The sequence below is a fragment of the Paramormyrops kingsleyae genome, chromosome 13 (assembly GCF_048594095.1).
Source record: "Paramormyrops kingsleyae isolate MSU_618 chromosome 13, PKINGS_0.4, whole genome shotgun sequence".
NCBI classification, from domain to species: domain Eukaryota; kingdom Metazoa; phylum Chordata; class Actinopteri; order Osteoglossiformes; family Mormyridae; genus Paramormyrops; species Paramormyrops kingsleyae.
In genome coordinates this window covers 14932372-14954894 of record NC_132809.1, presented here as the reverse complement: position 1 = coordinate 14954894, position 22523 = coordinate 14932372, and the positions used below count along the sequence as shown (strand labels likewise).

The 22523-nt window shown below is 47.0% G+C and overlaps 1 protein-coding gene across 1 annotated transcript; it reads right to left on the bottom strand.

The window, feature by feature from the left end:
- Positions 1 to 2416: 2416 nt before the first annotated feature.
- On the bottom strand, positions 2417 to 21533 carry sin3aa (SIN3 transcription regulator family member Aa). Its single transcript, XM_023822819.2, has 21 exons — positions 21311 to 21533; positions 19733 to 19946; positions 19065 to 19241; positions 17496 to 17602; positions 17039 to 17330; positions 16743 to 16958; positions 12866 to 13018; positions 12488 to 12643; positions 12079 to 12168; positions 11751 to 11869; positions 9902 to 10112; positions 9654 to 9770; positions 9197 to 9435; positions 8812 to 8995; positions 6699 to 7290; positions 6378 to 6547; positions 5895 to 6068; positions 5508 to 5600; positions 5199 to 5293; positions 4377 to 4572; positions 2417 to 4282 (listed from the first exon to the last, which is right to left on the bottom strand). Exons 2-21 carry the CDS (start codon positions 19913 to 19915, stop codon positions 4052 to 4054), a joined length of 3795 nt encoding a protein of 1264 aa, XP_023678587.1. The 5' UTR covers positions 19916 to 19946; positions 21311 to 21533; the 3' UTR covers positions 2417 to 4051.
- Positions 21534 to 22523: the final 990 nt, after the last annotated feature.

Here is a 22523-nt window from a genome sequence, read left to right as displayed (position 1 = left end):
CTTCATAAAGCATTCATAATGTATAATAAACATGGCTATAATTTGTAATGCCTTTATATAAATGTTTATAGCCATGTTTATAATACTTCATGAATGCATTATAATGCATTATGATGACTGCTTTAAGTACAGTGTTACAAAATATTTCTGTAATAATAACAAGCACTGTGTGTGAATAGTTCAAATAACAGATCAAGGCTTCTTTTGCCATTTGGAGCCCAGCCCTGATGTGACATGGAAACGGCTTGGAAAGAAGGTGAAAACGTCTTTGTGTGCATCTCAGAGCTCTTGTCTGCTACACCCAGCTCGCTGGCATTCGCTCCAGGAACACCCAGGGACCTTCTGGGAGACTTCATAACAGTCCCACACCACTTAATATCTTCTTTTCAAAAATCTTTCATCAGGCAAAAACATGCACGTGTTCTTCGAAATAGCTGCAGTTAAGTATGTTGGGTGTCATAAAAAAGTAGCTGAAGCAATAAATGAATGTTTCCCATCGCTCACCTGTCAGATTAAATGATACTGCTCCCCCCACACCCCCGTAAGGCTCTTCAGTTCACACCACCCCGAAAAATCACTGGCATTTTTATCCTACGTCCCCTTATGACCGCTTGTAATAAATGTTGTGTTGAAAGGCATCAAAGGGCAACGCGACCAGCAGACGGCGGGACCGCGATCCTCGCTTCGTACCGGGCTTCATTAACTCCGCCGGTGGCAGATGGGTCCCGGCTGTATGTCAGTCCGGCTCCTCATCTGCCCCCCGCCCCCGGCTCCGGGGGTAATGCGAGCCGACACCCCTCATCGGCGGGCGGAAGCATCGCCGCACGCTGTCGAGTGTAGCAGGTCGGCGCGGGGATCTGATCTCCGCCAGAAGCCAAACTCCGCTGCTCTGCGATTGTTTTCACACAGTGTAGATCTAATTTCACAATGACAATTATAGAAGGGCACTTGACCAGATGCCCATTAGTTGTAGCTGCATATCTCCGAAAAAAAAACACATTTTTTTTTAACTCTTAACACAAGACATGTGTGTTCTTTTTGTACCTCAAGCGTTTGCATATAAATCGTCTAAAGCCCAGGCCGTGGCAGTGATAAAAGCAGGTGGTTTTGTGCTTGCAGATCCGATCCTCCACTGCGCAGATAGCAGCAGCGACTCACCTCCCCTGAACCCTCTCCCACCGGGATCAATCCCGTCACGGCAGCAGCCTCTGCAGCTGGAGAGCGCGTCCGCTGCAGTGCAGGGAGATTTAGCCCCCTGGTGGCAGAAGAGCAGCGCTACATGCATGAGCTACACAGAAAAAGGTACCTGCCCGAACGAGATGTCAGCAGATAATTGGAAACAAACTATCAGGGGAGCCCTGAATGCGAGATCTTCTATAGCTGCTCGTATGCTTTACGAGTTTTCCCGCGGTAATTCTTTAACCTTTGAGCATTACAGACAGGACAGAAATATACAGCACTGTGTGTGGCATATAACACTGCTTGGCACCATGCAGTACAGTATTTACTGCACTGCCAGACACTGCAGCACAAATCAGTGAGCATTCAGTATTCTGTAGCAGTCTGCTGTCACGCCCGGCATCTGACACCCGGTGAAATCAGCTTGGCTTTGGTGGAACGTCTACTTACGAGACAGACCTGAGCTGCAATGCCCCCCTACGCTGACCGAATGTGGGCAGCGTTGCTACGGCAATCCTCCTGGTGGGTCATTCTGTGGGCCTCTAAGGTACAAACAGCAGCAAGTTTGCTCTCTGGCCAATTAACAGCTTCAGGAAACAATCAAAGGTTTATGACAATTCAGGCCATCACCACTAGGGGGAGCTCTCAACCCCATCCGACAGATGATATTTGGAATTTATTTAAAGGCCTATTCGCATTCTTAAACCTCATATTCTGTAGCACTTCCATAAATCAACATCATATATAATGCATAACTTAGGGTGACAACAAAAACTTACTGGATAATTTACTTTCAGGTGAGAGGGTTTCCCATAACGCTGAGTACATACCAAGCGAACAGCAGAAAAACTAGCACCGGCCAATGCTGACGAACGATCGGCTCCCGTTGGCTCCTGTCCCTCCCATCAATTGTGAAAATTTGTGCTGGAACACACCAACGGTGTCAGAGGTGTGTTGATATACAGCACAAATCAGAGAATGAAGTTTCACCAAATAGCTTCAAACACGCTATATCTGCCACCGGCCAAAAATCGGCTTTGTGGGTCCCAGGCATTAGGAACATCACCCTGAACAAACAGCTGTAAGGGTCTCATTTACAGGTCCAAAAAGATTCAACCCCGCAGCCAATTCCACAGCCAGAGGGAATTCTGTAGCCACAGATGATGTCTGGCCATTTTACCGAAGTGTGCGGACAGGACACAAACGAGGTGAGTCAATGACACGCGAGCAGAAGCCATCAACTACAAACGTTGTTTTTATTATTCTTTAAATAAGGTTGAAATAAAGGGGCTATGATAATCCACAGAAAAAGACATGCTTTGTGACTTTAAAAACGTGTTTGTGTAATTTCAGCAGAAATCTATCCAGGTCGTGGAGGGAGAGAAAGTAAGGAGGGGAATCGGGATAATGAAAACACTACGCAGATGAAGCGGACCGGCCCCGTGTCCAGGGTTCGATTGAAAAGCTTGGATCCGCACCCTTTACCGCCTGCCAGCCCTGTAGCCTTTCCAAACAGGCAGCGGCTGGTGTCACCAGATAAAAGCCAAATTGGAACCTGGTCTTTTTATTTACTTTTTACACATTTTATGAAAAAATACTATAAAAACTTCCATTTGAAAAATCCTGGATAAATTTCTACTTCTCAAATGAACATTTGCACAATTTAAAAAGGAAACACACACACACACACACAAAAAAACTATCATCATCAATTCCCTTTGGTAAAAACTGTAATAAACGGTCTTGCATTTTTAATATACGTACTATCTCTTAGCTCCTCTCACTGAAGTCCACAGTAAGGCTGTAAAGTATGCTAGCACATCAATGCAGATCTCCGTAATAAAAAGGTCTGACATTATTTACAGGTTATTTACAATGCACTGGGCAGTGGTGGTGGTGTGGGGGGGGTCCATCCCAACTCCTCCTAGGTCTGGGCTGCACTGTACTGGGGTTTCTGGGCTAGCTTGGTAATATGCATCAGTACACGTCAGAAACTGACATTCACAAGCTATACAATTTACAGTCTGAGACCAGAACTGACAAACGCTCTGATTCAGCTATAACTATTTTTAAAGTTTTTTTCTTTTTTAAATTTTTTTGCTCTATTATTATTTTTTTTTTACAATAGCGACTACAAGTGCTGCCTCACTACCCATAATCCTGTTGGTGTCAGATGTGTCGTCCTTAAGGCAACCTCTCTTCAGAAACAGGTACTAAAAATAGCCAAACTAGTCTTCACCCTGATGCCCGATCTGGAGGCCTGACCTCTGAACACAACTGGAAGCCACCAGCCTGGATGTTGGTGCTCCTTCAGTCTATGCACTTCACACCAGTGAAAGGTGACAAAATTAAAAAATTTCCCCCCAACGCAAAACTCCAAATTAAGTGTACTTCTCCCCAGAACACTTGGCATTAAAATGTATTTCCAAAAAAATTAGGTGATTTTACTCTATTATTTCTTTCTGACTTCTAATCATCCTTTTCACACAAAAGAACTTCCTGGAGGCTTCTTACCAAAGACCTGTGCTGCTACGGCTTTGATGACATCACATCCTGTCAGCCTCAGGAACCCTTCCTCAAGAGGCTGGAAGCCCCGAGGTCACCTGACAGCTGGAGAGATCAGACAGAAGGCGAGGTGGACTCGGACTCACAGGGCGTTTCTCTTGTTTTGGCACCAAGGCCCTGCAAAGGCAGGTACAGCTAAAATGCTGTTAAAAAGTTTTACCGCTGGCGAGCCACAGCACAGTGCGCGTGTCAACATCCTGTGAAAGTTAGTGATGGATCCTCCCTAAATCACCTTCTGCCCCTACTGTGCCCCCGACTGCCTGCATGCCCCCAGTCCCACCAGAACCGCGGCGAAGCCCTACGGCCCTCAGGGGGCCTTTGGCGGAGGGCCGTACGTCACGCGGTATTTGTTGATGCCCATGAAGTGCAGCACCTCCTTCTGGCAGCTGGTGGTACAGGGCAGCAGCCCGTCGTGGCGCTCGCCCATCAGCCAGCGCGTGCAGTGGCTTGCCATCTCCGCTGTCACGTTCTCCTGCACCCAGCCATCCACCCAGGCCTGGAAGCGTTGGTGCAACCTCGTACTCACCCTCTGATGGGACTGGGGAAGGTACAGTGGACAGAGACCAATCACAAATGGCTTTCTTAGCCAGGGCCCTACCAATCAGAAGAGAGAACAGAACGGGGGCAGGTACCTGGTGGGCTCGCAACAGAGCAGTGCGGCGGTACATGTAGTCCTCAGACTTAAAGACGTACACCATCTTGTAGGAGTTCAGCTTGAACATGCACTCCATGTTCTCTGCACCATCCACCACCTTCTTCCCGCCCTCCTTGGCCTCCTTTTCCTGCTGCCCCCGCCCCCGCTGGCACTTCCGTATCCGACGGAGGTTCCTTACGCGGAAGAGACAGATAAGGCCTTCGTGAGGGGGCCCATCCATCTGTAGGTCTCGCGGACCGTCGTACACACATCAAAGGATGCAGAGAAGTGGATCGCGATCCTCTCTGGCAACGAGTCACCGGTGAGAGCTGCCCCCTGACAGGGCACGGAGCAGACTTACGCGGGACGTTACAGCTTGACGTTACAGCCTGATGACAGAAAGACCCGAGGTCTCACACCGCCAGGCGTGAACTGGCTGTGAACTTCCTGACTGCCAGCTAACAGGAAGGAGCAGCTATTTGAAGACGCCAGCGGGACTATGGGCCACGACCTTCCCCCAAATATGAACCGACAGTAAGGTTTGTTCTTTTCGCTTAAGGCACTCTTACAAAGAGAATCAGACAGCGAGGAGAGAATAAAAACAAATCCTTCTCTTCGGATTGAGGTTTTCTGCAGATCAAAGAGTCCTGTGAGCCAGAGTTCTGTTCATGCAAACAGAGAGAGGAAAAGGCTTAGCTCAGAGAGCCCCCCCCGTGCCCAGAGGGAGGCCGTGACCCCTCCCTGGCCGCTGGCCATCCAGCTGGCCCGGGGTGCGGGGCTTAAACCCACCCAAATAATGCTGCCCGCCTCGTTCTCTCACCTGGGGAGAAACACGGGCTTCTGGGCCAGATGCTCTCGCAGCTCCGGGGAGGTGGAGTCAGAATTCAGGTACCGGCCCACATAGTCTGACCAGCGCTGCGAGATAAAAGCAGCCGGTTACCTCAATAGTATCCATCATGGCAGACAATACAGAGGCATCCAGAGAGACATGGCCGTCAGGTTCTGAACAACAGGAATGGGGACTAAGGGAATATGGTGGAGGGAGAATGTAACAACACACGGACGCTGCGGAGGGCGGGACCGGGTGTCACTGTGCCGGTGGGGATTGGCCGACACCGTCGTCACTCACCTCCGTCTCCATGGGCTCGTCAGAATTATCCTCGTCTGTGTCCAGAAGCTCCACTGTGAGGTGTATCTGACCGCTGCTCTTTATGAACATTAGCTGTGGGGGGGAGAGCGAGAGAGGATGAGGAGGAGAGGGGGTGAGAAAGAAGGTGAGAGAGAGAAAGGAATGGAGAGAGGGGGAGAGAGATAGGGAGGGGTAAAGAGGGGGAGAAGGAGGGGGAGAGGGGGTGAGAGAGAGAGAGAGATCACTGATGAACTCCAGGTACTGCGGGGGGGGGGGCAGCCCTTAGCACTGGCCAGTGAGTAACCATCTCCACAGAGAGCAGAGCACTGCAGCTTCACACAAGGCGTCTTTGTGGATGCGGGCAGAGGGGCAGGCTGGAGGCCTCACCTTGAAGCAGTTCTCATCAGACATGAGCTGCTCGGCCTTGCGCTGATAGGCCGCCTCGGGGGCCGCTCTGGAGGTCTGCGAGGACAGAGAGCCTCCCGCAGCCGCGTTGGAGCACTCCGCCAGGTACAGGTCCGTCACCTGGACGCAGATCTCGTCGCTCACGATGTGCTGAAGCTGCAGGGACATAGCGGGGGCGGGGGGGGGAGATTTCATTAATACGGCAGAGAGGCTGAGGAACAATCATTTAGAACCAACTATCTAGAGGAAAACCAATGAAAAAAAGGAGCACCGTTATGAAAGCTGATGCTTTGCGAGAGCCACTGTTGAAATGAAGCCCCACTCAGTCTAAATCAATGGAAACTGCTACAAGGCAGTAGATTTAAAGGTCCACCTTTGATTCAAAGGGCAATCCAAAATACCACCAACAGAGGGCGCTGGAAGAAACACCGACACCCCCCCCCGGTGACTGGGCCCAGGACGCACCTGTCGGACAATGCTCTGGACGAGCTTGTCCATGGTGAAGGCGATGTATGCGTGGATGGTGAACATCTCACGCAGGGAGTCTTCATACTGGGTGGAGTCCATGTTACCATCCAGCAGGTTGCGCACCATCTCCAGGAAGGCAGAGTAATAGTCCTCCACCTCGATGTCCACTGAGAACAAGATGGGGGGGGGGGGGGTGTTTATTAGAGAGGTATGCAACAGCTTATCATTCTGGACCACGTGAGACAGGGATGGCCCACACATTACAGTGGACAGCTGTAAAGCCGACTCCGCGTTGGTGACGGAGTGTGTCGGACTCACTGGGCTCCTTGAGGCGTAGCTGCACGGCGGGTGTGTCACCCTTCTCCCGCTTGAGGCCCAGCACCTCGCGTTCCCAGTCTCGCTCCCTGCAGTCCTCCTCGATCTGCCGCTCGGCCTGGTTGTAGATCCGCAGCAGCCGGGAACACAGCGTCTGGTGCAGCCGCAGCAGAATGTACCAGTTGTTGTTGACGAAGAAGAGGTTATAGACGTCGTCCGTATTGCGCAGCTTCTGGGCCGCCGTGCCGCCGAACAGGAGCTTGGACTTGGCCGGGCTTCCCCTGCTGCCGCTCCCGCTGGGAGCCAGACCGTTGGGCTTCTTGGCGCCAGCCTCATCCAGGTCAGCTTCCTCTTCCTCCTCCTCCTCTTCCAGGTCGGACAGCTCCCCGCGTCGGGCGAACAACATGTCGGGCAGGAAGTGATGCACCACTTGCTTGATCTTGTACTTGTCTTCTTTCTGGATGCCGGCCTGCCGCTTCACATGGTGAATGATGAGGGAGGCTGCGTCCTCCAGGATCTGGCTGTCCTCATATAGCAGGGTCTGGTGTGGCCCACTAGGGGGCGCCGTGTTGTCCTCAGATGCCTGCTCTTGCCGCTGGGGAAGGAAAAACAATGAGGACCATTCATCTTTGAAAAAGGACACACAGTTATTAATTTACCAAAAATCAGAACAATGAGGAGAGAGATGTAACCCGTACCCTCTAGCTTGCTAAGTTCCCAGTATGCCTAGTCACACTGCAAGACGAATGTAACTACCTGCTCTAGTGAAAGGTCCCATGTTAAGATCTCAATATCTCAGTAAATCTTTGGCTGAAGAAATGAAACATTACTAAATTAACGATATAACCAGTGCGTTTTAAAAACTCATGAGTACTGCTTGCTTAAAATAGGCATAAATGGTTTGAAGACTCAGTCCGAGTCACATTCCGACTTTTACTTTCATGCCCTAATAATACGGGTCTGTAAAAGCCTTCAAGTGCTAAGTTCAGCGCGTCAGGATCCAAAAAGACAGTGGACCTAATCTGAAAGCACATAAACAGTCCCAGATCTGCAGGCCATGTGTTGTTATACTTTATATATTAATTTTTTTAAGCTAGTAAATACAGATGGAAAAAATGTATGACAAAAAATATTTTATTTGGCTACTACAAACATACATAACGTACTGTTCTACCTCGTTTGTACGTCTTGTTTTTGAGGCATTTGCAGTTCAATATGAATATCTTCAAAGCAAGTGTACACAAGTGGCGAATGCTTAAAATTTTAACACAATTTTTCTCCCATTGGCGTCGGCTCAGTTACACTTTGTTGCGATGGCAGCCCCTCTTCTATCACAAGCTGCAGCGAGTTCGCAAGACAGTCCAAGTTAGCGACTCCCAAATCATCCATTGCTTTTTTTGTCTCGCAATTGCGTGCGCTTTAAGTGGGATTGTCCATTAAACGCTATTCCCACCTCTCAAAAGTTTATTTTTACAAAGATTGCAAATCGCTGTGCTACTGGTTTCTATTAAAAGCATAAACTACTCTGTCTTATCTTAACGTCTTATCTTATGCTCCTCGTACTGTGGAGGGTATGCGCATGACGTCACAGCAGGCGGAAGTCATTATACTCACACTGAGTAGCAAAAAAGACTGAGGGGCAGCGTTAGCGTTCAATTTGAATGCCACAAAAAAACATGTAAGATGGGAAAGAGCTGTCGTGCGATTGATTGTACAAATAGATTTAACATGAAATAGGAGCTATCTTTTTAGAGATTGCCAAAAACTAAATAAGTAAGTATAGGTCAAATAGGTCTGGATCGGCGCCGATACCCTTTGGAATATCGGATTGGTGCATCTCTTGTGGACAGCTTGTCATCACATGCACAAACACCACAAAATGAGCTGTAAAATATGCAACTGGGGAAAAAAAAAACAGGAAAACTTAAAAGTTGTTGCAAACTTGAGTCTGCAGAGCAGTGCAGTGTCACCTTCTACGATGACAGCGAGGCAGGTCTGTTGACAGTGTATTCTAGTACAAAAGCCAACCGAGTGCAAAACACTCCTCCGTGCGAAACAGTGAACAGGCTCCAGAAACCATAAATGCACTGGTGGAAAAATCAAGGAGTCCTCCTACCTCATCATATATGGTCTCAATCTCATTCAGCAGGGTCTTGGAGCGCAGAACCTTGGTGTCGTTCTGTTTGAAGTTGATGCCTTGGTGGTCCAGTGACTTCAGGTAGTACTTCTCGTTCTGCTCCCTCCAGATCTTGTTGAAGCCTCTCTGGGCTTCCCTCCACTCTTCCTCCTTGGTCTTTAACCTGCATGAGATAAAATAAAATTTAACTAATGAAGAGAGGCTGACAGTGCCAATGATTGCTGATGTTAAGTCAAGCCAATAAGCCTTTGGAGCCCTACTGAGTCCCATCAGTCAATAGTCCTCCAACCCATACAGGGGGTGAAGACAGGGACCACACCCCCAGGGCTGGACTCCAAGCTCTACAGCTAGCGGCACCCCACACCTCTTGAGCACGATGGGGATGGAGATGGCTGGGTTCTTGCGGAGGCCATCGATGATGTCGGGTGCCTTGTCTCCGTATATTCTCTGGATAGCCTTGCGGTGGATGACCTCGGAGGAGCCGCCCATGCTGTTGTCGAGGCGGAAGCGGGCCTGTTCCTCGGCCGTCATGCGGGACAGGCGTTTCTGCACCGACTCCAGGGCGCGGATGGTGGCCAGGTTGGTCTCCAGCACCACGTCCAGCTACAAGAGGTTTGGGGGACAAAGGAATTAGGGGGGGGGGGGCTTTCAAGCTTTACTGAAGAAACGCCAAACCATCCACGCACTTAAAAACATTTAAGAATCAAAGAATAAAAATACAAAGAAAGAAATAAAAAACAGAAGATAATGTTCAAAACAAACTCAGCATTCCTCAGGCAATAAACAATGAAACAAAGTGCAATTGTCTAGGTTGTCCTCACCTCGAAGCGTTCATCCTCACACCTGTAGATGTGTTCCTCGTACTGCGTCTTCTTTGAGCTGACGAAGGTGGAGTCTTCAGACCAGGATGGAAAAGACACCCACGTATCATTCAGCACCTGGAAGCCATCAGGAAAGGGGGGGGGGGGGGGGGTCAGCCAGTGAGTTATACGTGGCATTCTGACTCGTTTGAGCCCCGCATGCTTAGCGGGCAGGTGAGGGGCAGGTGGGCACCAGGCCCCCGCCTCACCTCTTTGCACAGGGGTGTCCTGCCCGTGCATTTCGGCTGTTGGTAGCTCTTCGGCAGGGCCCGGTAGCTGGAGCCGAGGCGCTTGCAAGAGGCGTAGTCGATCTCCATGGCGATGCCCTCGGTGGCTCGCTCCTTGGGGAAGGTCTCGATGTGGGTCGACTCTCGGTACCCCAGGAAGTTCTTAAACCAGGTGAAGAGCTCAGGGAATTTCCTGCGAGATGGATTGACACAGTGTTGTTGGACAGCTGGTGGGATTCTCTCCTCTCAGATGACAAGCTTTGCGTTTCACAGTGCTTTGATTTGTACTTTGTTTACGATATCCGAGTTTGAAAAGTTCTTTCAGACCACCAGCTTGAAATGGTCGTAAGTAGGGATGGTAAGATTCACTGATTCCCATCGGTGCACTGACTTAAAAGTTCACGATGTCACTGTCCCGATTTAAAAAAAAAAAGTGTGCAACGAATACAATTTGGGATGAACTTTGGGAATATATCGGAATACATCGTTTATAGTATTTTTGCATCGATAAAATACGAATTATTAATGTAGAATAGTGAGTTAAATCATTTTGTTTTATTAATTGTGTATTATTTATTCAGCTCACAACTGGTGTTATTAATGTTTTCAGTGGTCATTATGCTTCCAGACCACAGGAGGACGTGTCTTTTATCGGAAACCAGCTAGTATTAGACGGTAAGCCAACATTCAGTACTCATAGTTGATGTGTCAAATGCATCAGAAATGGGCAGCCGTAAATATCGGAGTGGCTTTGACAGAGGCTATATCATTATAGCCAGACGGCCGGGTCAGAGCATCTCCAAAAGAGCAGCGCTCATGATCAGCCACGGTGAGACCCTACTGAGAGCGGTCCGGGGATGGGAAAACCATGAACTGTCATCAGGGTGTCTGACCTAGACTCATCGACGCAGGATGTTAGTGAAGTCAATTCCATGTGGTACGCAGCGACAGAAGGATTACTGTGGCACAAATGGCAGATAAATGTAAGGATGGTCACGGGTGAAATATGTCATGACACACAGCGCATGGAGACCTGCAGTGTTTGGAGCTACATAGCTGTGGAATGGACTTGCTGGACCAATGCATTCCACAGATGCTTAACATCTACCCAGCCGTCCAGATCGTGCAACAGAAAACGGGATTCATCAGACCAGACGACCTTCCAATGTCTCAAGATTCAATTCTGATGCTTGTATGCCCATCGTCGACACTTTCAACACTGTACAGGTGTCAGCATGAGTACTCTGACTAGTCTGTGGCTGCACAGCTCATACAGAGCAGGGCCCTATGCACTGTGTGTAGTGAAATATTACTCCTGTGCCAATGAAAATTATCTGCCAGTTGTGCCATAGTAGCCCTTCTGTTGGTCTGTACAACATTCACGTTTCGCATCAACAAGTCTTGGCTGCATAACACCCTGTCAATGGTTTGCGGATTTTCCCTCCTCAGACCGCTCTCAGTAGGGTCTCTCCATGGCTGACCGTGAGCGCCCCACAAGCCTTGCTGGTTTGTAGATGCTCTGACCCAGCCGTTTGGCCATAATGACTTGGCCTTGTCAAAGTCAGCCAGATCCTGCCCATTTCTTTAGTGTTCAACATGTCAACTACGACTACCTAACGTTAGCTTACTATATAACATATCCCAGACCTTGACATGAACCATTTTCACTAGAGTCAAAAATATATCTCCATTATATCTATATCTATGCTTTGGCTCATCAGCATATAAATGACCAGCATGGCTGTAAATGTCACCAGTGACGACAGATTGAACACGTCCTGGATCAGGCATGACGGCTAGTCTCCGGTGTACCTCGCTCCCCCCAACTCACCCCAGGAAGGGCACCACCAGCTGTACCAGCTCAGCACGGGAGATGACTTCCTCGTTGAAGATGACCAGGCATCGCAGGAAGCTCTCATAGGCTTCAGAGCTGCGGAGGGCTTTGCGCACCTGTGGATGTGTAGATGACTCTCACTCCTGTGTCTAACGCCAGTATGACCTGGCTGATGTGTCCAAATTTCAGAGCAACTCAACTTCAGTCAAAGAACCACAATTTCTGTGGTACTGGTGGGCAGGATCAGACAGAATCGGGTCTCCGACATGAGAGCCCTACCCGGTGCGGAAAGGGAATGATGATGGAGCCAGTGGCCACGACTCACCTTCTCAAAGAACTGTGACTCTGTGCTGCTGCTGTGCTTGCCTGCCTCCGCGAGGGACTGGTCCTTCACTCCTAGCAGCTTGGGTTTCTTCTATTGGAGGAAAAGAGGGAGGAAGGCCATTCACAGAAGGAACTCCGCACAGTCCATATATGACCAAGACTGTGACTCATGTTTAAAGGGAGGAATCTCAGTAGAGATTACTATGCCTATCCCCTTACCCAGAATCCATTGCACAGACAAACTCACAACCATTAAATGTAGCTATACCCAAACCCTCCGTAGCCAATCAAAATAACCATCCCCATAGCCCTGACTGCTTAACTGGGAGAAAGAAGCACAGCATGGCTGCTCCAGTAGAGTGCAAGGTTACTCCTGTCAGCATGGGGGGATAGTTCCCGTAGGGACCTACCTTGACCGGGGGTGTGGCCGAATTGCCTGAGTGCCGCCGGATCTGACAGCCATTCTGATTGGGCCGCTGCTTGTTGTTGAGCTGAGGCCTCTTGACTGTGCCACCGTGGTCATTACGCACAGACTCTGCTTTCTCAGCTGTTGTCTTGTTCAGGATCTGTGGGTAGGGAATTCCAAAGGATGCACATAAACATGGGAAAGCCAAACGCCACCAGCTGGCTCATCTTCCAGTAAAAGTACCTTCCCCAGTAGGAGACACAGAATCAGGAAATCGCATACAAAACACAGCTAAACACAAGTCAACACAAATAACATCAAATTTGCCTATATTCAGAGTGAATCCTCCTAGCAGAGATGTGAGTACTTCCCCCAAACTTACCATGGAGCTGTTAGCATCGGGCAGGAATTGACCAAACTCAGATAGCAGGTCCTCTTGGTTCTTGAAGAGTCGAGCCACCTGAGCATACACCTCCTGCTCCGTCAGAGCTGGTGTGTAATTCCCGCCGGCCTCCTTTGCATTGCGCTGCTCCTTCTGTGGGGGACCGGCCAAGTGCCAGTGTTACAAACGGTAAAGAGCCAATCACAGCGGACCACCAAAATTACACACCAATCAGAAAGCCTATCACAAAATATCAATGTAAATGAAACCACAGACTACAAAATCAATCAGAATATCAGGCAGAATAGGGGCAACAAGACACAGCATGAGAGCACCAGCGAAAATGCTTCTATTTTGCTTTTTTCCCCAATTTAATAGAATCTATAATTAACGGTTTTGTATTACCAGTATAATAATGAGTGAAAAGTTGAATCTTTGGGGAAAAAATGGACATGAATTTCAGAATATCTTATAAGTAACTGACATGTCTCCTTTTGCTTTAATGACACTCAAATCAGCAATGACTCCACGAGTCTGTACAAAACCTGATGACCCCTGTTAACCCAGAGTTCCACGTTCCAAAGAAGATTGGATGCTATGGTGTGGTTGGTGAAAGTGTCCAACCCCAGAGCAGGCAAAGCACCCCCAGGCTTGAATACTGGCACTACAGCGGTCATGATTACTCGACAAAACTTGAAAACTCGATTATTTAAAAAAAAAAAAACAGATTAAAAAGTTTCCTAATCGATTGCTTGGCACCAAAATCACAGTTCCTTACAATGCTTTTAGCAGTAGCAGAATAGCGGTTACTGATCAATGCATAGTACAGGGTTATTATTTTTCATGACAACTACAACTATTGCCGGAACTAGCTGAGGATATATAATTTAAATTAAAACATTTTAAATTAAAATTACTTTTAAAAATGAATAAAAAGACAATATTGCCAAAGTAACTAAAAAAAAACAATTAATGGTACAATCAGAATATGTTATTTTCCTCTTTAGTTTACACTTTTGACTAGACACTGGGCTACTAAAAAGTTTTTCAGGTTTTTGACAAATAACAAAAATAAACAAACTAGATAGGCTTTTCTGCTACTAGGGCAAGGAAAGCATTTCAATATTGGTATAATAATGCCTAAGTTACATACCAGCAATACTGTTTAAAGGGAAGGTGGGAATGTAAGAACATAAACAATTGCTATGCTCTCAATTTATAGTCCATCAGAGCCTTTGATGCAGCTATTGTGTCTTTGCTTGAAATTGAATGTGTCTGCCCTGTTGCTGTCACAGGTTCAACTATTAAAAGCACATCCTGATGATCCATAACAAGTCTATCAGGATGGCGTGGGAATGAATAGGATGGAGATGGTCCATGAGGATGTAAAAAGTTCAGTCTCAACTCTCCAGTGCTGGGCATAGTTTCTTCAACACATCCTAGCCACCCACCAATTATCATCATATGCAGCCACAACATAACCTTTGCTGCTTGCAAAGTCAAGTGATTCCCTCAGTGTGCACTTACACTGGACCGATTTGCACACCTCACTCACCTCTGATGAATGCAGGGCATTTATTAGCCATGTTTATTAGCCATGTCGGCCTTTTCAGTAGTATGGCAAGAACATGTGTCTGCAGTGACATTAATGAAGCTTTCCAGTGTAGCATATTTGTAACCTTCATTAATGTTATTTCACCTGTGCTTGTTATGCTATTTCATGTCAGTCTGGCTGCCATTAAAAAGGCCCATCAGTGATATGAAACCATGTGACGCTACCTTTATGTCAAGATATCTCAGCAACAACTTAAAAACCAAAGACCAAATTTTCTGGAGATGTTCATGTTGTTATGAGCTAGCTTTAGTAAAAAAATGATCAATTTTGAAATATAGGTTTTTTGTTATTGAATTTTTAATATTTTAATCAGTTATTACATAGTAATTATTCATATGGGGATGGCATATCATTTGTTCAATCTATAGAGCTGGACAATAGCTTTAAAACAGTATGAGGACCATTTCTGTGCAGCTTATATTAAGGTAAATATAGCCAGTCAGTCATAGCCAGCCACCCCCTCCCCCCCAAAAAAAGTTAAAACTTTGTTCGCTTAAATCTCCCTCGATTTTGATCCAAGACACACCCAATTTCAGATTCATGAGTTACTCATGTGACCAAATCAGCATGCCAAGTTTCGTTAAAATCCGTGATGAGGTCCGAAAGTGTGATGATTTGACAGCACACCCTAAACCTAACCCTATTGCAAAGCAGAACTTAAATATTACCATAGCAGGACTGCAATGCAACATCTTAAGACATCCACACTCACCTAATAGTGCGTGGTTAGCCATAGACAACCATAAACTATATGCCATTCTTTGTCATAAATTCGACAGATTATTTTGCTTAAATTCACCTTCTCTGATTCCTGTATGTCAAAATAATTGCTGAAAACAAAAGCTACTCCTGATTCTTAGCTGCATCATTTTGTATAGTATGGTATATATAACCAATATTTATTATTTTTTTATGAACATACTGTGTTAGGGACGAATGATACAGGAAAAAGTTCACATTGCAATATTTGGAGTTTTTGTGATATTGAGGAGTTGAAAATTAACTATATAGCCAAAAAGAACTTTTCATCTACCAAGTGTCTGCCAAAAAAGCTGGTGTTGCCTTGAGTTGCCCAGCAGACACAAAGCAGTGCCGACAAAACACTTGCCAGTGCTCAATACCACCTCCGTCTACCCTTGGTATATATGGCATATAACACACACACACACACACACACACACACACACATACACACACACAATGGAATGTCTTTTCATGACCACTTCTGGTTTGCTTGCCTCCTCTACTTATTTTTGTTTAATTTCTCAGAAATGCGTCGCAAGATCTGTGAGTCCAACAGTGAGACGAGAATGATTATGACACTTCAAGAGTGCATGCAGAGCTCATGCAAAAGCAGAGGCGATTAAAGTTTAGACTTTTTTTGTGTTGAAAAGGAACCATCATTAAAATTGCAAAGCTTGCTAAGTTTGGTTTCCTATTACTGAGTAAAAATGTTTTAGTGCAACTTACAACGTACATGAAATGCCATGTCGATATTTTAACACTGCACATCTGGAAATCTTGTCAGGGTGGCGCAGTGGCACAGCAGGTAGTGCCATCGCTGCCCGCCGCCACTGTGTGTGGGGTTTGCATGTTCACCCTATGTGTGTGTCTTTCTGGCAGGGTCTCTGGTTTCCTTCCACAGTACAAAAACATGCAACTTGAATCAGAGTGCCTAAATTGACTGTATGTGTGACTGACTTGCAATGCATAATATAAACAATCACTCTATGAATCATCAGATTAATCGTTGATTACTCAGTCATTCATGTAATCGGCTGTGACAGCCTTAACTGGCACCCTGTTTCACTGTTGTTTCGATACACTGCAGTATCACTCTTCTTATGTTTGTCTCTTTACGTAAACCTTGCTGCTACTACCATAAATCTAAAACTTGTATTCATCAGTATATAAGATTTCTTTCACTGCAAAATGCTGGCAAGTCTTAGTACATCCCAAAACCTTATTTCTGGGACTTACTGAAAAAATCCCAGGTTTTCAATGTGGTGTCATGCATTTGGACCCCACTGTATATATGTATTAGAGTAACTTAAAATGAGGTTAAATTACAAAGAATAGTATTAATGAATAAGTCAAATCAGTAACACTCAAATATAAAACACTCCCATTCTCTGTAAGCTACTAAATTTCCAAAAGGAATTCTTCCAGGAGTATTAGATGTCCAAGGGTTGGGTCCTTGGCCAATACTATGAACCCAAGGAACCAGGAGCCATACCCTTAGAGCTTGAACCCCATTCTGACCTGATAAGTGTGCAGGATCTCCAGGAAGGCCTTGTAGATGTCAGGCTGACCCTGGAAGCGGTTCTTGATCTTATTGACATAGTTGATCGCATGGTTGAACTCCACAGGCTGGTTATTCTGCACGTGGGGCTGCGCAGGCGGGGAACGGGGTGAGGCGTACGAGGGGATGGACGGATTCGGCTGACTGCTGGGGGTCAGCGCTGGAGACTGCAGTGGCTGAGGACAGAATGATCAGGGTGAGCATTACAGGAAAACCCCCAAGGGCAGACAACCCTATGCATTTCCAGCATTCCCACCTTGCTGATCTTGGCTGGCGTGGGCTGGGATGGTGGGGGCGGGGCCACAGCTATGGGCGTGGCCGGAGGTTGGGATTGGAGCTGCGGGGGCGTGGCCACTGGGAGGTTCTGCACCGAGATGCCTTGAGGTGTAATGTGATGGATCTGTCCTGGCGTGGTGACGTTGACCAGGTCATTGGTTTGAACCTCGATCTTGTAGCCCGGCGGCAGGAAAGTGTTGAAGCCCATAATGAGATCTGGGTGGCCCTTGAAAAGCTGGGATACCCTGCTGATCACCCCAGGAGTGTCGATGCTGGGGACACAGGGACACAAGATGCCACGCGAGTGCGTCACTTTTAAAGCATCAAAAAGTTTTCCGTCCACCCATCTGTTTGCTTTTCCTAGTCAACATCACAGGGTCCTGGAAGCTACAATTACTCCTGTAATCTGTCAATCAGTTTTCTAAACTGGACCTCACCTTTGTGACTTAAATTCCTTCATGATGTCCAGGAAGTCATTGTAGACTTGAGGCTGACTCCCAAACTGCAGCTTTACCTGATCCAGATATGACAGTGCATCCTCCACCTGTGGAGACAATGGTGGTCATTACTTTGCTTGCCAAATGAGCAATTTTCACAGATGCTAATCAGGAAACTGGAATCAGGTGACAGAATGCCTTCAGTCTTAGAAAGATGCTCCTCATGTCTGTTTCAGCGAATGACATAAACTGAAGACACTGAACTTTGGAAACGCGTGACTGCGTCGTGTGGGTGATGACCTCGGAAAGAAACGTACAGAGCAACTGCTTCACAGATCAGCAAATTGCAGAAACAATTAATATGCAAATTGGACGACACACGACAATAGGCACTCATAGGAATTCGTTCCACGCTCTGAAATCCAGGGCAGAAAAAAAGCCTTTTAATACAACAAGGGCAGACAAAGGAGGGGAAAGTCTGTCGTTTCCATCATTCTTTGTACTAAATGGGCATTTTTAATGAGAACAAACAAACACAAATCGAGATTATCAATCTCCTTCCTAAAGTCAGAGGAATCTCTGGTTTCAGCAAAATGGATGGGCAATTTTATATGATAATGTGTTGGTTCGAATATGACTAGAGGACACAGCACTGGGCAGGGCACAGATGCAGATGTACAAACCTGACAACAGCCTGGGGACGAATGCGAAAGCTGAATAACAGCAAAGATAAAAGTCACCTCTCCAATGATGCTTTAAGGAAGTCACTGGGTGTGATACCACATTGTTTCTTCCAGAAACCAACAGCCATGCTGAAGAAGCAGGTCACGGAGCTGACAGCTGGTGCTCCCCCAGTTTACACAGATGTACATTTACTTATGTGACAAAGTTTTTATCCAAAGCGACGTACAAGTGAGGATCAGAGAGAGAGCCGGCCAGCCAGCATCCCTGGAGCAACTGGGGTTGAGGGCATTGCTTAAAAGCCCAACGGCGAATCCATGATCTTCTGCATAAGGACAGAGGTCCGTCACCCACTGAATTACACACCCAGATGACTTTTGGTAAGACGGCATGTAAGCATTAACAACAAGGAAGTGAGAAGACTAGGAGAGCAGAGGCAGTCCAGAGGCATCATCGTGACAGGCCCTGTGGTAATGAACACACTGCGTGTTTCTCAATACCAAGTATGCAAAGATTGCACTTGAGGTCCTGGCAAGACTGGTCCTGCTAAGTTGCCTCCCAAGAATGAACTTGGGGCGCAATGAATCATGGGACTGGTCTCCTTTGGCGAGGATGCAACCGAAGCATCGTTGACATCTGGGGCGGGGCAAGAACAACATCCGGGGATTCTTACTGTCCTTTGTACTTCTGTTCTTAAGTATTGGAACTGGTCTTCAGCAATGGGAGGAGACGGAAAACAGGTACACGGGAACACACATGCGGTCAAGAAACATCCACTGACGTCAGAGTGTTACCCATCTGCCCCGTGAGTGGACAAGAGTGAGGATTATCAGAGAAGGTACAGGCTGTGTTTTGGGGGGGGGGGGGTATTCTGGGACATTCCCTCACCTTCAGCCTCTGAAACTGCTGCTGTCCCGGCTGAGCCTGGGAGGGGGCAGCGCCAGGGGCCGGGTAAGCGTGAGGCTGCGCCACCTGCGTTGCCGAGCCATGGTGATGCACCCCACCGTGAACGGCACTGCTGGGGGTGTGGGCATGGCCCGCTGGACTCTGGGTCACTGTGGGAACCTTGAAGACAATGCCAGTTAAAGGGCATGGGTAACACTGTACTTGATGGGGCACAGATACTTAGTAATAACTCAGTAACTACTCAAGTACAAAACATGAACAAAAGATGCATTACGATTCATTAATGATGAACAAACATGAGATCAGTGTTTCACTTGTGTTATTTATTACTTGTTTCTTCAGTTATTCCTTAGCAGTTCACAAGGATTTATAGAATTAACAGATACAGTAACAAATATAGTAACTGCTTGATAAAACAGGCTTCATGATTCATTAATGATGAATTAGCATGCGATCAACATGTAACTAAGATTTAGTTCATGATTAATACATAAGCAATACCATAATACCATATTATTTTAACTCAATTTTTCTTTGCTTGATTGAAACAAATTATTTTGTCACCAAATCAGGTTTAGTCCCGCGAAACTGTGGGCTCACTGCCAGACATCCCTGGCATAAACAAGCAGGGGATACAGATTGGTGCCTACCTGGTACCCCTGGGAGACAGAATACTGGACGCTGGTGGGGGACTGCATGGCATCAGCGCCGGCCTCGTAGACAGCAGGAGGTGCGGGGGCCAGGACGCGATGCTGGAAGGTCTCCGGGGCACCTGGGGGCCGGCGCTGCTGAGCGGGGAATGCCGGCTCTTGTTCCTCTAACCGGCGCTTCATTGTGGACTCATATTCGCCCAAGCTGCAAGACCTAGGGTGGGTGGGAGGGGTCAAGAGGAGAAGCCATCAGCATCAGCGACGTCCCATGGACCACCCAGGCTGCATCGCTCCCTCACACACTACACATTTAAAAGAAATCTGTGAATAGAGGACAAGCCATGTCCAATGAAGACACACAATGCAATTAATCTCTAAAGATGTAGAACAGACAAGCATGAAGGTTAGACAAAAACAACATTTAGGGAAAATAAGTAAGCTTATTGATTTCTCGAATGGTGAGCCAATAATGCTCTTCAAACTATTCACGACGACCATTTCTAATAGGGGGTGCATTAAATAAGTCATGCAATTTACAGGTATTCAAAACGCTTGATATAAAGGGAAAGGAAGAAGGGTGATGTTGTTGTATACACGTGTTCCCTGCAGCACATGGCCCTCCCCCGGTTCAGACACTTGCAGCGTGTCAGGATTAACCACCGCACCCCCCCCCCCCCCCCCCCCGTCCCCCAGGAGTTTGCGTCTTGGCTAAAGACAGCAAAGAAACGGCGATCGCCCCCCTCCTCCCCTCCCCACACACACCGAGCGTACGTGTGTGAGTAACGTATCATACCGTATTAGCGCCAGCTACAAGCGAAACGCCGAAACGGCCGGCATTTTTGAAAGGCCACTTTAATACTTCTGTTATACATTTATAATTAAAAGCCTCGTCTCCTCTGAGCCTTACTACTAGCGGGGCTTCGCTATCCATCGCACTGAACTTAAGCTAAGCTAAGCCCGGCGAAACAGCGAGTTCCCGCAGCTCATAACCGTAACTGCTGCGGGCTGCGTAATTGTGTTACCCGAAGCAGGCGTGTACGCGATCATTTTTACATTACGTCATATTAGCGACAAACATGACTGACGATAATTTTTTTAAATACATTTATTTTAACCGAGAAACAACCAGCCCACTCTCCCCTCCCCCTCCCGTTTTGAGGCCTGTCACAAACTTGAAGCAGCGATCTCGAGTATCCTGTATAGCGGGGCAGAGGGTGCCCTTCCCCCGCCTCCGCACCGTGAGGTTTACCGCGCACACAGCCGTAAACGCCTCGTCTACAATGCCACAACCGATCGTGTAGTTCTTTTGTTGTGGAGAAAAACACTGCTTAAGTTTAAAATAATTCCTTTAAAAAACGCCAAAGTGGAGCCAAGCACTCGGACATAGCGATCAGTAGACAGCACATGCACAAACTTTAACCCTCAAATCGTCCCAAGCGACCCTGCTGCGTGTCCAGACTGCCCCAGAGCAGTCCAATAGTGAAATGTACTCGATCGCATTACTTGCGTTCTTAATTATAAAAAAGATTTCAATTTATCAGTTTTTCTTCTTTCAACAAATATGTTAAATTAACTCACCTAAACGCTGCTACCAGAAGAGATACAACTCGCTGCTCATTCGAATGATCTCTATCTTAAAACATCACCTTGGTATTAAACCTGCATATTAAACGATCTAGATAAAAATAACTTGAAAAATTAAATATAATAAATACACAACCCACCAGACCGCAAACAAAAATTCTACACAGACAACAACCTCAGTCCGTCTTTGGAGGGGCGTGGCTCACTGAAGGTTACTCCCCGCCCCCTATGAGCTGTTATTGGTCGCCGCCAAGAAAAGGATACTTAGGGGCGGGCGGTAATGTTTTCGGTTGGGCGCCGCTCAAGCCACTCAAAACAAACAACAAAAAGACAAAATTGAAAAGGAATTTCATTTATCCGACATTCAGGTTTTTGCCATACCTCGTTAAGGTTATCGACGACCTTCTAGGATCGTGCCAGGCGAAAAGAAACAGAATCGCGACTAAAACTTTGTCACTAATATCATCCTTTCCTTATGTTGACAACCGCTCACGGGAAGTAGAGGCGCATTTGGGAGAACTACATGCGTGTAACGTTTAGCGCAACACGAATGGGCCAGCTGTGGTGCCTAGGGACATCCTGATGTTCAAAAGGCCAGCACGTTAAATTCCAGTTATTACTACATAGATATCTACGTTATGGCGGCAAATCACGCTAGAGTTAAACGTATGTCATATTAATGAAAATAATAGGCAACAAGCAAATGTGACAGACGTTATAACTATCATGCTTAATTTATCTACCTATTTGATTAAACGGTATCATCAGTCACTAAAAGGCGGTAAAAAGCTACTCGCACATTCAACCGTAGAGGTGCGTATCCGTATTACTTCAGACCTCGGCTACCATTAGAGTAAGTATGCAATGGATTCCTGGCGAACTTCCTGAAGTTACGCAACACGTGACTCCTTTTCGACGCCTGTTTAAAGGCGGGACTTTAGTTGTGGGCGGTCCCTCCCTCACAACAGCCAATTGCTAACCGACCCTTGATTTGGTACCGCCCAGAGATGGACCCTTAAAATAAACCATCGCCCACGAGGGGCGGAGCCAAATACTTGCACGGGATTCCCTGCTGTACGGTCGGACTGTCGTTTTAACTGTAGGCAAACCCTCAGGACTACAATTGTTGTACGCAACGCTCCTTTCGTACGAGCTCTGTGAATTCATATTTGGCAGGACCGCCCCCCTTTTTGCCAACCATATCTTT